The sequence below is a fragment of the Dendropsophus ebraccatus genome, chromosome 2 (assembly GCF_027789765.1).
Source record: "Dendropsophus ebraccatus isolate aDenEbr1 chromosome 2, aDenEbr1.pat, whole genome shotgun sequence".
In the NCBI taxonomy this organism is placed as follows: domain Eukaryota; kingdom Metazoa; phylum Chordata; class Amphibia; order Anura; family Hylidae; genus Dendropsophus; species Dendropsophus ebraccatus.
In genome coordinates, this window is record NC_091455.1 from 179,900,032 (window position 1) to 179,917,304 (window position 17,273).

Here is a 17,273-nt window from a genome sequence, read left to right on the forward strand (position 1 = left end):
CAATATATTTCACATAATGGCACACAATACTGTTGTCATATCTTCTTGAACCACCATATATAAGCTAAACCAGTATTCTATAACATTAAAACCACTTGTCTAAAGTTATGCACGTCTCCCTTCTGCCACCAAAATATTTGTAACCCATTGAGGCCTCTGAAGGTGTCCTGTTCTATCTGGCAACAAAACCTTAGTAGCCAATACTTTAGTTTAAAGTGTACCTGTCATGAAAAATAACTATTGACTAGGAAAGGTACGAACGGAGTTCGGTTCGGGTTCCTACGAACCCGAACCCTCGGTAATGATTCCCGCTGTCTGCCCGCTCCGTGCAGCGGGCGGATCTAACGGGAAAACCGCCTGGAAAACTGGGATACAGCCATAGTCATAGGCTGTATCCCAGTTTTCCAGGCGGTCCTCCCGCTGGATCCGCCCGCTGCACGGAGTGGGCAGACAACGGGAATCCGATGCTGAGCGTTCGGGTTCATCCGAACCTGAACCTCGGCGGGTTCGGACCATCCCTACTATTGACATGTCATCAGGCTGTGTGACTTTTTCTCTTTGGCAAGTACAGACTCCCATATTTAGGATTGTTAGCTTCCCGGAGGTCATCCAGAGTCTACAAGCTGGCCTTATTGAACATTGTTTTTTGGTGCTGTTGGACCATGTTACGTTTGGTTATGTCATCAGTCATTCCAACAGTTATTGTAGTATTAAGTATGGGCACTCCACTTGACTAGTCAATAGCTGCAAACACCTATACATAGTGAGCCTTTGGGCACCCATGACCCAATCCATTGTTCACCAGTTACCCTACTTTTGACACTTTTGGGAGGCACTAACCACTGTATACTGGGAACACTCCCACAAGTCCTGCTGTGTTAGATACACCTTGACCAAGTCATCTACTCATTAATGTCAAGGTCGCTCATTGCCTATTTTTCCTGCTTCCAACACATCAACCATCATTACAAGATAATAACCATTATTTACTTTAACTGTTTTAATCCTATGATGGATATATACATTGAGATCAGTTTCTGTGAATTATCTGTTAATAGTACTTTAGGACTAAAGAAAAAACTGGTGTCTGGTAGGTATGAGTCTGAAAGGTTAAAAGATTTATGGTTTTGCCTATTAGGTGGCGTCTATACAATTGGAGGTGTCTGTGAAGCAGAAGGACTGTGAGGACGACCTGATGGAAGCGGAACCGGCTTTAGTTGCAGCTAATGATGCCCTAAATACGCTTAACAAGGTAAATGGTAGCATAGCACCCACCAACTACAAAGCTACAATGATTTCTTTCAAAAAGGAAATACATTTTATAATAAATAACTTGTGATAAACATGATCTATTTACATGGATCAATGCAAATTCTATGGGGGAAATTTATTATGGCCTTTGGGCCTATTTTTATGTGAATATTTGGATGTTATGTTCTATTTAAAAAGTTCTATTAAAAAATAAAAAAATATTTTTAGATGCAATTTTTTTATGCGCCTGTTTTGAGTATTCACCCAAAAGTTTGCATAATCTGGGATTAGCGCCCAAATTATAATTTAAATAAGTCGCACAGACTGGTAAACTAATCAGTCACAAGATATTGGAACAAAATACACCAATCCTCATTGGGAGAGTCACACATATTAGACTCCTTGGTAACTGTTCCCCAATGTGTATTCTAAAAAAAAAAATTTTTTGAGTAGAGCATGAGGGGGTAACATGAGTATACATGATGTTGATAGATAGATATTTTTTTACATTCTTTGCTAACATTATCAGCATTTGGTAAACAGGAGTGGAACAAACAAAGAAAAAATCCACTTTGGATTTAGCTAAAAATAGTGTTCAATATTTATTTGTGAATTCCTCTCTGTGGCTGAAAGTTCAGATGTCCATGTATACAAAAACTCTGAGACTGTAATGCGCATGATCCCCATTCTGATCTCGTTATGGCATATTCTTGCCTATGGATAACCAAACTTCTGGCTGTAGAATTCACTGTAGGAATTCACTGCTACTCAGGTCAGCAGATGTGCGGCCAGGTACATTTTAAGTGTCATAGAGGTCTTGCTGAGCTGCAGCATGCGCGCCTTCTCCCTCCCCCACTCCTTCCTCCTTGCTCAGTGCTGGTAGTCAAAAACAAGTAAATATGATAATAGACTGGTCATGTTATTGTCTCAACAAAAGTTTTTTCTCTATGTTGACATCCCATTATAATCGTAATTTAATAGTTTTTTACTTTTTTTTTTTAATAAGAGATTATTGACTCCAAAGCAATATGCAGGTAATATCCTCTCTATACACTACACCCCTTTGCAGCAGCTAATTTTTAACGAAATGGTTGGTATAACTTGTGCTTTAGAAGTAAACAACATGGTTTGCATCTCAGTAGGAACTGTGATTCAACGACGTCTGACAAGATAATGTGTGGGGTTTAAAGACGTCTCACTGATGTTTTACAAGTATTCAATTGTATCTTCCCATGCAAAGAGATCTCTTTTCTTTTGCTCATCGGGGAGTCATCATTCATGGAGCGTTTCCTGTACCACATACTTGGCAAAAGAAAAAAAATAGCGGTGGTAAATTTTGTTGCCAAAATGCAAATTACGTTTAGATTTTTTCTGTATATATTTAAAAGATGTCACATTTTTGGGCGTGAAGGGCGCTCACGTGCTAGAACACAAGCTTTCATCTTCCGAGCACAGAACATAATCATATATTATACATGGCAGAAGAAAAGAAATATTAGCTACTAAAACTTCAATTACAACCCTACTGAGTGTGATCGGCAACAACATTCATTAGGTTAAACAAAGTTTATGTATATTTTATTGTATTTTTTCATAATCCTTGTATTAGAGAGTAATAATTAATATTAGGGATTATCCAGGTTTAGGGCTGTATTACATGGCCTGATGCCTAGTGTAAGTGAGCGACGACATCGCTAATGATGTCCATGCAGACCTTGTCTTTAAAGTGACACTTTCACCCCCCTTTTTGCATTATGACTTCTCTACACAGGTGTAAAGGGTAAATTTTGAAGTTTTCATACCTTATTTTCTATCATACCTCATGATGCTTGTTCCAGTAAAAAGTGATCTTTTATCATCTGGGATTGGGATACCTGGGCCACTTAGCCACGCCCCCAGCGCCACTTAGACCCCCTCTGTGATGTCATCGCCGCATAGGCCCCACCCCCTCTGTTTTTGCAGATTGTAGCAAATGTAGCATATAATACTACTGATACAGAGGCTGGAGAACGTATGTAAGCTAAACAGAAATTGTCTTGAAGGCATGTGGACACGGGGAAAAGAGATATTGAAAATATTCCACAAAAACCCACTTCTGGAATCACGGCACGCTGTATCTATTTTACTAGACAAATATCTACGGATTATAACACTGGCATTCTTTTATACCAACTCTCTAAAATAATCAAATGCGTTTATTGTGAAACTTAATTAGTAAACTATTGTGATGGTGCCTTCACATGTACAGGATCCGCAGCAGATTTGTTATTAATGTAACTAAAAACACAGCATCAAATCTGCTGCGGATCCTGTACGTGTGAACGCACCCTATAAAGCTATGTTCACATTGTACATAACACCAGCCGTTCTATGACCAGGCTGGGTCACAGAACGGCTGGTGTTGCTGGAGATCATCTCGGCTGGTGTTACTGAAGATCATCCGGATCATCCAGATGATCATCATTTCTGGTGAATACGGGCGCGCCTGCCTGGGCCGTTTCTAGGTAATTTGTACTACAGGGCGAATCTTGCTAACCCCCCCCCCCCCCCCCTTCCAAAAAGAAAAGTAATTCCGTGACTCACAGGTGACGTCTTCTTGGATCTGAGGCGTCACTTCTCTTTTCCTCTCCATCCAGTCCAGGCCTCCATGATGATTTCTTCCAGCTACAATTCATCTCTTCTGAACCTGCCAGACAAACATCTTAGGCTCCGTACTTTTACAACAACTTCCACTTTTTTGTGTCATGTGCAGTGAAGTCAGTAGCTATGTGGGTTGCCCCCTGCATGTAGGATCCCCTGCTGTGCCCCCATATAGTAATAATCCCCCTGTGCTTCCCCCCATAGTAATAATCCCCCCTGCGCTCCCCCCATAGTAATAATCCCCCTGTGCTCTATCCGCATAGTAATAATCCCCTCTGTGCTCTGCCCCATAGTAATAATCCCCCCTGTGCTCTATCCCCATAGTAATAATACCCCCTGTGCTTCCCCCATAATTATAATCCCCCTGTGCTCCCCCCATAGTAATAATCCCCGCTTTGCCCCCAATAGTAATAATCCCCCAGTGTTCCCCCCATAGTAATAATCCCCCCAGTGCTCCCCCTTATAGTAATAATCCCCCCTGTGCTCCCCCCCATAGTACTAATCCCCCTGTGCAGTACCGATAGTAATAGCCCCATACAGGATAGCCCTCCCCCGTGTAGCCCCCCATAGTATAGACCCACTGTGTAGCCCCCTATAGTAATGCCCTCCCCTCGTGTAGACCCCCAAAGTATAGCCTAGCCCCCCAAAGTATATGCCTCCCCCCAAGTAGCCCCCATAGTATAGCCCTCCCCCCGAGTAGCCCCCCATCCGAATAGCCCCCACAGTATAGCCCTCCCCCCGTGTAGCCTTCCATACTATTGGCCCCTTTGTAGCCCCCACATTGCAGCAATTATGAGAAGAAAAAAAAAATACACTCACCTCTCCTGGATCCTGCAGCAGCGTCTCCCTCTGGCAGCTGATCTTGCAAGTACAGTGAGCTTCCGGCACAGGCAGCCTGCCACACACCTGTCCGGAAGCTCACCGCTGTAGCCCCGCAGCGCCCGGACTTCTCTCCTCTGTGGTGGTCATGTGATCACATCACATGTCCACTGCCAAACAGAAGAGAGGAGAAGTCCGGGTGCTTCGGGGCTACAGCGGTGAGCTTCCGGTCAGGTGTGTGGCAGGCTGCCTGTGCCGGAAGCTCACTGTACTAGATCCGACTCCCTGGAGGGACCGGCCCGGGAGGCGCATGCCGGGCGGGGTGGCGGCGATCTGGGCAGCTGATGGGGCGGGCGGCCAGGCGGCCTCTAGAAACGGCCCTGGCGCCTGCATCCCAATTCACCGCTGCACACAATGGAGCATGCAGCCGGAGCCGCACACTCCACTGTGTGGACTGACAGGTCTGTGCGGCTGCTATTCAATGAATAGCGGCAGCAGAAAACTACATGTGATTTTTACGGGTGGCCAGAAGGAATCCCGGCCGGAGCGTATACTGTGTGTATACGCTCCGGCCGGGATTCCATTAATTGAAATACAGGGTATGTTTAGCATAAATCACGGCCGTTGTTTCAAATTACAAAAAAGGCTGTGATTTATGCTAAACATTTGTTGTGTGAACATGGCCTAAGGGTACATTCACACGTACTGGATCCGCAGCATAAAATCTGCTGCAATACGGTGTGTGTGAAGCTACCCTTAAGAGGTATATTCTTGAGAATTTTTTGTAAATGTTTTTGCCTGGGTTGCTGTTAGAGAAAAAAAAACTATAAAAAAAAAAAAAAAAAAGATTCAAACCAAGGTTTACACACATACAGAGATGATATTTATCAATACAATAACTGCATCATATATCACTATGTAGTGCCAACGTCTAAATACTAAGAATATATATTGTTGCCTCACAGGTGAACCTTACCGAGCTTAAAACCTTCCCTAACCCACCACCTGCTGTGATTAATGTTACGGCAGCTGTAATGGTGCTGCTGGCCCCCCGAGGCAGGATACCTAAAGATCGGAGCTGGAGAGCATGCAAGACTTTTATGGGAAAGGTAATGTTTTTGGCATACGTATAACTTTTCAGGACTTAGTACATATACAGATTTAGCCATGGTTTTCTTGCATGTGTTAACCTGTCACAGCAATGTCTTGCGTAGGGACATCCCAGTAATTGAGGAGTAATGTTAAATGTAGGTTTGTGTAACCTGACACAAGAAGTGCAATACAATATCTTAACGTGATGAGGCTGGCTACATCTGTAGATAGACAGGCGTTTATATCAACCAATTCTAATAACACTTTTTTGTTTTATATTTGTTTGGGTTGTACTTTAAAAATATAAAGCAACCATACTCACCTGCCACAATCCTCCATCGCTGCAGTAACAACGGCTCCCAGTCCTTGCTGCTCTATACTTTATTCTTCCCGTAGTGTGCTGTCTCTGCAAAAACTGCCTGCTCAGCCAATCGCTGACCACAGCAGTCACCTGCCTCAGTCAAGGTAGGCAGTTCCTGCATTAGAATGGCAACTGCAGGAAATCGGGGTAGGTGAGTATGGCTGCTGATTTTTTTTTTTTTTTTTTTAAAAGCACTCCCAGACAATTTTTTTAAAAATGTTGTTTGCTCAATAAATTATGTATATTCATTTGTATTTTCCCCTTTTCATTATCCTGCATATGTATCTTATTGAATCCCCTGTGTAGAGTCCCCCTCTTGTAGATTTATTACGGTTTGTAGTAGCTCTGTCTGTGACCCAGGGTCTAATACATTTTTTGTACCTACCAGTAAGTAACCTGGATGAGAACAATAGCTCAGTTATAAATTGCACTGGGTTCATGAGTTTGATTAACCTTCATCTGCATGGAGTTTATATGTTGTTTATGTGTTTTGTGGGTTTCTCTAGGTACTCCATCTTCTTTACCCACTTTGAAACCAAAGTGAAAGGTGAACTAGGTGGTCCTAGTTCAAGTGTCTGTGTTTGAGATGGACAGCTGATGGGCATGAAGGGGTACTTTGGCAAAGAAAAATCCTTTCAAATCAACTAGTTTCAGAAAGTTAGAGATTTGTCATTTTCTTCTATTTAGGAATCTCTAGTCTTCCCATTCTTATCAGCTGCTGTATGTCCTGCAGAAAGTTGTATATTCTTTGCAGTCTGACACGGTGCTCTTTGCTGCCACCTCTGTCCATGTCAGTAACTGTCCAGAGCTGTAGAGGTTTTTCTATGGGGATTTACAACTGGTCTGGACTATGAAGAATATACAACTTCCTGTAGGACAAAAAGCACTGGATAAGTACTGGAAGACTAGAGATTATGAAATAAAAGTAATTTACAAATGAATATAACTTTCCAAAACCAGCTGATTTATAAGAAATACTTTTTTTCGCTGGAGTACCTCTTTAATAGGCAACAAAATCTAAGCAGCAAGAAGTAACAAAATGTTGGTTGGTTGACTAGGCTGTCCAACCCTTTGTTCTCTAATACGTGTTGTACATTTTATTCTAAGCCTATCTTATCGGATATGATTATTTTTGTCAATATAGGCTGATGACTTTTTACAAGCATTAGTGAATTATGACAAGGAGCATATTCATGATAACTGTCTGAAAGTGGTGAAGGAGCAATACCTAAAGGACACGGAATTCAACCCGGACTTGATTCGCTTAAAGTCATTTGCAGCAGCTGGTCTCTGTGCTTGGGTCATCAACATAGTGAAATACTATGAGGTAATTCTTTGCTAGTACAATCTAATTCCCCCTTTATGTAAAAAAAATGGTGTTGCTTATAGTTATTTTCATACAATCCAGTACCTGCAAGAAGACAATGTAATCTATAGGGCAACACCTTTTAAATTTTTATATATTACTTACTATGATTTACATAGAGATATGTCCTGCTTTAACACTTCTCTCGGCTCATCATATTCCCTGGTGGTGGTGGCAGGTGACATACTGTAGGTGGATGCCATCCATTAGCCATCTATAGGCCTAGAGTGTTTAATAGGTGTTTGTCTCTCTTTTGTGTGTACCCTGTGAAATGAGAGGCTGTAACATGATCTAAATGTAAAACTTTGCTTAATTTTTTTTTTAGGTATATTGTGAGGTTGAGCCCAAACGCAGAGCATTATCTCAAGCCAATGATGACCTCAAAGGAGCGACTGAAAAACTTGATGCAATTCGTAAAAAGCTTCAAGTAAGTTTATTTTGATATAATATTTTAAAATGTCACGTTATTATTTAAAAGACTGATACAGTAGTGAGATAAAAAGTGATCTGTAAACTAGCACCTTTACGTGATGCACAGCTTTTTAGAAATTTCCTACCATTTAGCTGCTAAAGATAAATCGGTATGACAAATTTCCTGCCCTCTGCGTGTTAGCAATGGCAACAGAGAGGGGAAGAAGAATTACACACTACCTGGGATTTTAGACAGGGGGTAGAGAATCCTTTGAAGACAGCTCCTTGGAAGACAGCTTTAGCTTTGGCTGTCCAGGAAAGATGGGAATTATAGTTGTGCAACAGCTGGAGGGCCGAAAGCTCCCTATTCCTGCTGTAGATAGAGAGGAGAGCAGATACAAGACAGTCTGAAAGAAATAAAGTAAATGTCCACTCAGCCAAACACTGGTGAGTGGACATTAACCCATGGAATCTTTAATTTTATTTAAAAAATGTTGGTATGACATGGGCATCTAAGACATGTATAGATGTATTCCAAATTCACATATTTAACAAGCATACATGTATATATTTAAAGGACTTGGACAACAATTTGAAAAGGCTGACTCAGTCTTTCGAGAAAGCAACGGGTGAGAAACTCAGGTGCCAAGAAGAGGTGAATCGTACAAACAACACCATAGAACTGGCCAACAGACTTGTCAAGGGACTCGAGGTTAGAAAAGTCTTTACATCCTATCTTACTGTACTATCACATGGTTTTGTGAGTCATTTGTATTTGTGGTATAATTTTGATGAAATGTATACTGATGAGCGAACCGATTCGGCCGGTATAGGATTCGGTTTGGATTTTTCCAAAAATCCGAGTCCGATCGGATTCGGATTTTTGAATATCCGCTCAGATTTTTTTATACTTTCTTTCTAAATCTAGCCCACCCCCTGTGTGACATCGGTATTGCTTTAACCCCTTAAGGACGGGGCCCATTTTCGTTTTTGCGTTTTCGTTTTTTCCTCCTTGTGTTTAAAAGGCCATAGCACTTGCATTTTTCCACCTAGAAACCCACATGAGCCCTTATTTTTTGCGTCACTAATTGTACTTTGCAATGACAGGCTGAATTTTTGCATTTGGTACACAACGAAACCAGAAAAAAATTCAAAGTGTGGTGAAATTGAAAAAAAAAACGCATTTCTTTTATTTGGAGGAACTGTGCTTTTACGCCATTCGCCCTGGGGTAAAACTGACTTGTGTTGCATGTTCCTCAAGTCGTTACGATTAAAACGATATATAACATGTATAACTTATATTGTATCTGATGGCCTATAAAAAATTCAAACCATTGTTAACAAATATACGTTCCTTAAAATCGCTCTATTCCCATGCTTATAGCGCTTTTATCCTTTGGTCTATGGGGCTGTGTCAGGTGTCATTTTTTGCGCCATGATGTGTTCTTTCTATCGGTATCTTGATTGCGCATATACGACTTTTTGATCGCTTTTTATTACATTTTTTCTGGATTTGATGCGACCAAAAATGCGCAATTTTGCACTTTGGGATTTTTTTGCGCTGACGCCGTTTACCGTGCGAGATCAGGAATGTGATTAATTAATAGTTCGGGCGGTTACGCACGCGGTGATACCAAACAACTTTATTTATTTATTTAATTGTTTACTTTTATTTAAAACCTGGGAAAAGGGGGGTGATTCAGACTTTTATTGGGGGAGGGGGCTTTTTACTGTAAACAACACTTTTTTTTTTACACTTATACTAGAAGCCCCCCTAGGGGACTTCTAGTATAAGTGCATTGATCTCTCATAGAGATCTCTGCAGCATAGATATGCTGCAGAGATCCATGAGATAGGCACTCGTTTACTTCCGGCTGCTGCAACTGCAACGTCCCGGAGGAGTGATCTCCCCCACTAGACCCCAGGGAAAGGTTGCCTCTGGTAATCGGAGGCAGCTGTCAACTTTGACAGCTGCCTCCGATTAGCTAATTAGCGGGCACGGCGATCAGACCGGCCGCTCCGTGACCCGGCCGGTTCACGGAATGGCCGGTCTCTGCAAAGATCATCCCGGACGGTACTTCAGTTCAGGCCAGATGATCATTCCGGCCACAAAGTTCTGATGCGGGCGCATCCCTGTGCGTCCACATCAGAACTTCTCACTGCACACTATGAAGCAAGCGGCCAGCGCCACTCGCTTCATAGTGTGAACTGACAGGGTTTTTATGTCAGTTGTTTGCGTCTAGTCGCACAAAGTACGGCTGTTGTTGCCGATTGCAACAACGGCCGTACTTTTACGCTGTGTGAGCTTAGCCTGGGTTGACACAGAGTATACTTCAGTCAGTATTTTGGTCAGTATTTTGCAACCTTAACCAGGAGTGGATTTAAAACACAGAAAGGATCTGTTCACACAATGGTGAAATTGAGTGGATGGCCGCCATATAACGGTAAAGAACTGCCATTATTTCAATACAACAGCCGTTGTTTTTAAATAACAGCAAATATGTGCCGTTAAATGGCGGCCAGCCATTCAATTTCAACAATGTGTGAACAGAGCCTTTCTGTGTTTTCAATCCACTCCTGGTTTTGGCTGCAATATGAGGACCAAAATACTGACTGAAATATACTGAGATAAGGAGGAGGTTTCTCATTGTGACTGACTGCCAGCTAGAGCTAAAGGAAGAGATAAGGAGGAAAATCTCAGTGACCGGATGACAGAAATATTGCCTCAATAGTCCTAGTATGACTAACAACTGTATCTGTAATATTTGGTCAGACTGAGACTTTGCCAGCCTGGGAGCTGCATTGACTTTATGCCTCGACTCACTAAGGAGGTACCAAGGAGGACGCCCCATCCTCTGTGATTTAAAGGGGCTGTCCATATGGGACATCTCTTTAAGTTACAATATACCTGGTTTATTTTAGTTTTAGCTGTTTTGAGTCTTTTCCATAGAACTTTTATAGCTAGTAATGAAGTAACCTATAAATGAGTTAAGAAGTGAGATCTATTTACACTCGGAACAAACAAGCTTTAATTAGAGCGCATGAAGAACGATATCCAGAAGGTTATTTCCTCCTTATCGCGCAGACCTGGAAGCTGATAAATCAGTCGAATAATTCAGGCACTTTATATTTAATCATTAACTAACTCCTAAGCCGAGCAGCTGTTAAAAATTAGAAATGGGTCATCTTAGCCAAGATGACATTACAAGCAATCTATAATACATTAGGATGAGATTATAGTGATTTTTAACTGTCTGGAAATGTATTACACTGCATGTTCCTACACTTAAACGCTTGTTAGCCAATGTCACCTTTGATTTATGATGCATGGATGGTATGTTGAAATTATTGAAGATTCAAATAGATGATCATTCCATGTTTAGTGAATCTTCAAGTTTTCTCTCGGAGATTAAAGAAAGGATTTTCATTGTTGTTTAGAAGTTACTCACAAGCAAAATTCTCAGAATGGATGTTACAAGGTTTTTTTTTCCCCCCTTCGAAATGAACTGAGTTTTCTGCACAGTAGGTGATAAGTTAAAGTGGCAGAATTTACTTATTGGCTCCTAATAACATCCTGATTACTTCGGATGCAGCAACTTCTGAAGCTCGGAATATTTTATATCTCAGAATCTCCGTTCCTTCCTGAGGTTTTAATTGCCTGTGAAGCGTACCAAACCGCTATTGATATTGCCTTAATGAAACTCATTTGAGCCTAAAAGCGAGATTGCATATAATAATGTGAAACGATAGCTATAGATAAAACTAGTATTATAGTCTTTATGGAGAGTATTTGCTGTGAACACACTTTCCTTGTTACCTAAAGTGGTTTCCATGGAAGTAAAAATATGCAGAACTGATTTAAAAAAAAAAACAAAAACTATGGCTATAACATAAGTAGAGATAAGCAAACCTTAAGCAGGCTAGGGAGTCCTGGAAAATATGGATACAGCCTATGTTTTTTTTTAGCCAAAAATATATTTAAAATAAATAAAACTATAATATTTTTTTAGAAGAACACCTAGTCTTGCTTTATGCTCACTGTATTCCTGCTGATCACAACTAGTCCCATCTTTATTTTCAAATAAAATAGCCGGAAATACCCACCTAGCCAGTCATTGACTGTCAGTGCCTTAAACTTGGTTTGGTCACCACTGACAGCTGTCAGCCCTCCAGTGCTGGTATCCCACAGTTCTGGTTTCCCGGTTCCGGACACTTCTGGGTCTGAGTGGGACCTGGGACGTGATGTTTCAGGTCGGCTCAGCCAGTCAGCGGCCATAGCGGGGTCCCATCTCGGCTGCTGACTGGCTGAGCAGGCCCAAAACATCACGAACCAGGTCCCCACTTAGACCCAGGAGTGTCTGGGACCGGAGCGGGATACCAGCACTGGAGAGGGAGAGGTGAGAGCAGAGAGTCGCGGAGAGCCGAGGCACCCTATACCTTACATTGAAGCGCTGAGGCAGGCAGGATTCAGAGCGTAGCCCGCAATGGGGATTCCGCTAGGAATTTTGGCACTGACTCTTCAGTGTGAACTGACCCTTAGGAGGCGAGAAGGAAAAAACAAAAATGCAAGAATGAAAATTGGCCTGGTCATTTAAGCCATTTCGGCTGTGTCATTATGGGGTTAAGGTTATATGTGTTTACATAGTGTAATAATAAAGAAATCAGACATGTATTTTGTGGCTACAATAAGCCACTCATTTGCAATAATTTTTTTTTTCTAGTCTGAAAATATTCGTTGGAGTGAGTCCATCAAAAACTTTGAAGCTCAGGAGAAGACTTTATGTGGTGACGTGTTGCTGACTGCAGCATTTATATCATACGTGGGCTCATTTACAAAGCGGTATCGCCAGGAACTAATGGAGCAAATGTGGCTTCCTTTCCTCAAGTCTCAGAAGGTAAAATTATTTTTAAAAATAACTTTTGTGTGTTCCTGCTTGTAACGACTGGAGTCGTGGATCCGCTGTACCACCACTAGCAATGACACAAGGACCACCAGGGAGCGGAGGCTAAGGGGCCGCTAGTTTTCACCAGTGCCCACTGCAAGGTGGGATGGACTTGCTGCAGCAGGCGACCCCCAGTTCACTATCACTAGCTTGGCTTGCTAGTGGCGGCGGGCGAGGTGCAGCTGGTAGGCAGACTGGAACACAGCAGGACTCACAGCTGCAACCGGAATGGCAGTCACAGACAGGAACCGCAGGGCAGGTGCATATTTATAGGGACAGGTTATTAAGTACATAACCAATGAAGGGCGTACGGGCCTTTTAAATCTAATGTGTCCAGTGTGCGCACCGGCCAGAGGAGAAGCAAGCAGGATCGTGGCCAGGTGAGGCGCCTGAGGGGGCTGAAATGGCAGCGCCGGACGCCAGCACATGGGCTCTGGAGACCGCCCGCGGCACACAGGGAGAGGAGCGGATGTGGCAGCCGCCCGGAGCACGGGACTTTTGCTTGAGAATTACAATAGGTCATACCTACAAATGTGCTTACAAATCATTTTTTTTTTTAGACACAATGACCATCAATGTAGAACACACCACATCTCCTTGAACAGCTATCTAACAGTGTCAGAAGTTTTGAACCTGCATTTCGGCTGACAGATTCGCTTTCAAAGTGTTTTCTGGGACTTTTTAATTGATAGTCTATTCTCAGGATATCTAACCAATGTAGTGTCCATAACCAGCACCCCCATCGATCAGCTGCATGTCATATACACTGATAATAGACCTGGGAGGCTCAGCTTTGTTCATTATGTAGTGGTTGTGCTGAGTTACTGCAGCCTAAAGGGGTTCTCCGAAGAAAGAAAAAAATTGTTGTCAAATCAACTGGTGTCAGAAAAATATAAAGATTTGTTAAGTATTTCTAGTTGAAAATCTCAAGTCTTCCAGTACTTATCAGCTGCTGTATGTCATGCAGGAAGTGTTGTATTTTTTTCAGTCTGACACAATGCTCTTTGCTGCAACCTCTGTCCATGTCAGGAACAGAGCAGAGAGCACCATAGTGGCAGCAGAGAGCACCATAATGCTCAGCATACTACATAAACATACAGTTTGGATCCCTCTGTGTTATTTTTTCTGTGATTAATAATTTAAAAATTTAAATACTCGGATAACTCTTTAACTACTTGACCTGATATACTAACTATATACCTGTAATTGTTGCATACTGCTTTTATGGTCCAGATTCAGAGTTTTACTAAACTGCATTTTCTCCATTCAGGTTGCGATTCCAATATCTGAAGGTCTGGATCCAATTGCCATGCTGACTGATGATGCTACGGTAGCAGCCTGGAATAATGAAGGTCTGCCTGGAGACAGAATGTCAACGGAAAATGCCACCACTTTAATAAACTGCGAGCGATGGCCTCTTATGATAGATCCACAGCAACAGGGCATCAAATGGATTAAGAATAAATATGGAGCTGCCTTAAAAGTTATAAATTTAGGACAGAAAGGGTATGTGTGTAATACGAGATGTAAGAGGACAGGCTGTTATTTTTACAGAAATACATTTATTTGGAAGATGCATTGCCGGTATATGATTTAATGTTTGTGCAATCAAAATGCCCACGTAGAATTGTGGTTACTTTGTCTCTCCACGTTCCTGCCTGAGATAAGGAATTGTTCAGAAGTCGATGACCATTCTGCGGCTATGTGAGCAGCCTTTCTATTGTGAGCTTTGACGGTTCTACTCCAGAGTATGCTGTCTTGGTGTAAGCCATGTTAGCTCTTGCCGGGCGGATATCTATTCTTCATACTCCCAAAAATCTGTGACACCTGGATAGTGACTGTAGGATAAGTGTGGTTACTGTATGCGCGGTTTGTTAGGCAATTCCGATCAGTTGGCTGTTTTGTCTCTGGCACAATTCACTGTTGTTACAACTTCCCTCCATATAATAACCAGTGTAATTTGTAACATATTTGTAAATAATTTCATTTAACAAAAATGACTCCTTACCCTTGAAAAATAGCTCTAAAGTCTTGGCCACTAGGAGTCTCACTTCCCTGCAGTTTGCTGTTTACTGTTGTAAAGCTTAGCCCCTCTCTTGTAGCAGAGGCACCAAGACAGAACACAGGAAGTGTGGGTGGGGCTTAGCTAGTGCTTATGCGCAGGAGAGGGGGAGAGTGATTCTGGGCTTAATACTTACAATGTGCAATCAAACCTGTCTGCCTTCTCTACACTATGGGGGGGCTGAATTCACTCGGAGGCGCACAGTGAATGCCCAGGACACCAAATCTACAGGTGTAGACTTGGATCATGAATTACACCTGCAAGCGGGCGTAAATCATGATAAATGAGGCGTGGTAGGAGACCGCACCCCCTGCCTGCCCATTGGGACTAAAGCCCTTATTACACAGGGCGATGCAGAGGAGCAAATGAGGGCTGTGAGCGCTCGCTTGCTCCTTGTTCCCTGCTGGCTGCCAGCGCTATTACATGCGTTAGTATCGAGCAGGTAAGAGGCGCGGGGGCTGCCCGGGTGATCGCTAGATCATCAGGGCAGCCCATAGAAGGAAGCAGCAATCTGCTGCCCCCGCTCCTGTTACAGGGATCAACAGAAGCAGATCATTGCTATTTTAGTCGTTTGTCTTTCAACATGTTGAAAGATAACGACAGATAAAAATCAGCCAACATCGTACATGTCGGCTGATCATTGTCTTCTTACACGGGACAAATACGGACGATAATCGTTTCATGTAATAGGGCCTTATGTGTTATATTTCAGGATATAGACCCATAGATTGCATACATCTCCTCTAATACATAAATGCTTAAACCGAATGATGGATATATTTTTGATATTTTCCAAATGTCTTTACAATTGAAAATTCCTAGTTTGCAGCACAGTATAAACACACTGCATCCCAGGGCCATCAGGTATCGCTTATGTAATTCAGTGACCATTGTAATGAGGATTATAATATGTCTTCTTTAGACCTTCTTTGTTACACATGACATATTGATTGTAATGACTGGTAGTATACAATATACAGTGTGAAATATGCCCCTTACACAACCCCCCTATCCTTATGATTGCAGTATATTAGTGTTCTGCATCATACTCCCATTGACAACAAAAATAATGTTACATCGGCTGTATTAGTCTCTATCAGTACGTAATTCACTGAGCACAGAGACAAATGACTATCTGTTCAGAGGATCTGTCTCTGTATGTACGTAGTAAATGAGGTGCCCTTTTTAGGGTATAGATTTTAGTGAGATTTTAATGGAACATTTATGCACGGTTCACACAAACTTACATTGGCGAAACACCCGTCTGTTCATTTCTCTTAGGGAATCGGCATTTGTATATGGTTACAGATTTTAGCTGTCACTTAGAACTTATGTTCAGTTTGTTTTCTTGATTTTTATCATACTGTACGTAATAGTATACTATGCACATAAGACTTTCCAATGTACCGTAAATTGTGGTCCAGTTTCACCATATAATAATAGCACAGCAAATGGATATAGAACCTATTGTAGCATTAGTTATAGAACCTATTGTAGCACCATAGCATAAACATTCATGACGATAACAACTACGATAACCTCTTAAAAAAGAGGTTGACACCCAAGGCAACCGAACAGATTTATTGATTTGAAGAAAACCTGTCACAAAAAATCCTTTTCATATGTAGTAGGGACAAGAAAAGAAAATGGAAAAAAAAAAAAGTTTTTAGTGACATGTACACGTTAATTTTCACAATTTTTCACAGATTTTGTCCAGTGTGTTAAAGTGACACACATCTTTGAAACCTATTTTTCACACAGCTCATAAAATTAGTCTAAGGCCTTTTCACACGTCCCGTAATCTACGGAGCCGTATTTCTATACTCGAGTTAGTGCACATTGATGTCTATTGGGCTATTCACACGATCAGTAGATTACAAGGACACACACCAATCCTAGTGCGGACCCAGATTTTTTTGCGGATTCTCATAGAACTCAAGGGACCCGCTAATTTCTACAGATTGTAACCTTTTGGCATCCGTATTTCCGTAAAAAAATAAGGATGAGTCATTAGTCACATGTTTAAAGTTTGTGTTTCTAAAAAACGGAAATACAGATGCACTACAGATGCCCAATCCATAATTTTTTGCAGATTGTACAGTTGGAGCGGGAGGAATGAAAAAAATACTGAACATGTGCAGTTTAGTTTAAATTTATTTTAATTTACTTCTACTTTTATTTTTCTCTTTTCCAGTTATTTGAATATAATTGAAAATGCTTTGGCATCGGGGGATATCGTATTAATTGAAAATCTGGATGAAACCATTGATCCTGTACTTGACCCTCTTATGGGAAGAAACACTATTAAAAGGGGACGGTAAGTTTGAG

General features: G+C 41.7%; 1 protein-coding gene across 1 annotated transcript in view; it reads left to right on the plus strand.

The window, feature by feature from the left end:
• DNAH11 (dynein axonemal heavy chain 11) overlaps nucleotides 1–17,273 on the plus strand; it is a 178,787-nt gene that overhangs the window by 123,751 nt on the left and 37,763 nt on the right. The window contains exons 58-65 of the mRNA XM_069959712.1: nucleotides 1,139–1,252; nucleotides 5,676–5,819; nucleotides 7,308–7,490; nucleotides 7,855–7,956; nucleotides 8,518–8,652; nucleotides 12,662–12,835; nucleotides 14,154–14,389; nucleotides 17,140–17,262. Coding sequence (XP_069815813.1) covers nucleotides 1,139–1,252; nucleotides 5,676–5,819; nucleotides 7,308–7,490; nucleotides 7,855–7,956; nucleotides 8,518–8,652; nucleotides 12,662–12,835; nucleotides 14,154–14,389; nucleotides 17,140–17,262 — 1,211 coding nt within the window. The remainder of the gene's footprint in view (nucleotides 1–1,138; nucleotides 1,253–5,675; nucleotides 5,820–7,307; nucleotides 7,491–7,854; nucleotides 7,957–8,517; nucleotides 8,653–12,661; nucleotides 12,836–14,153; nucleotides 14,390–17,139; nucleotides 17,263–17,273) is intronic.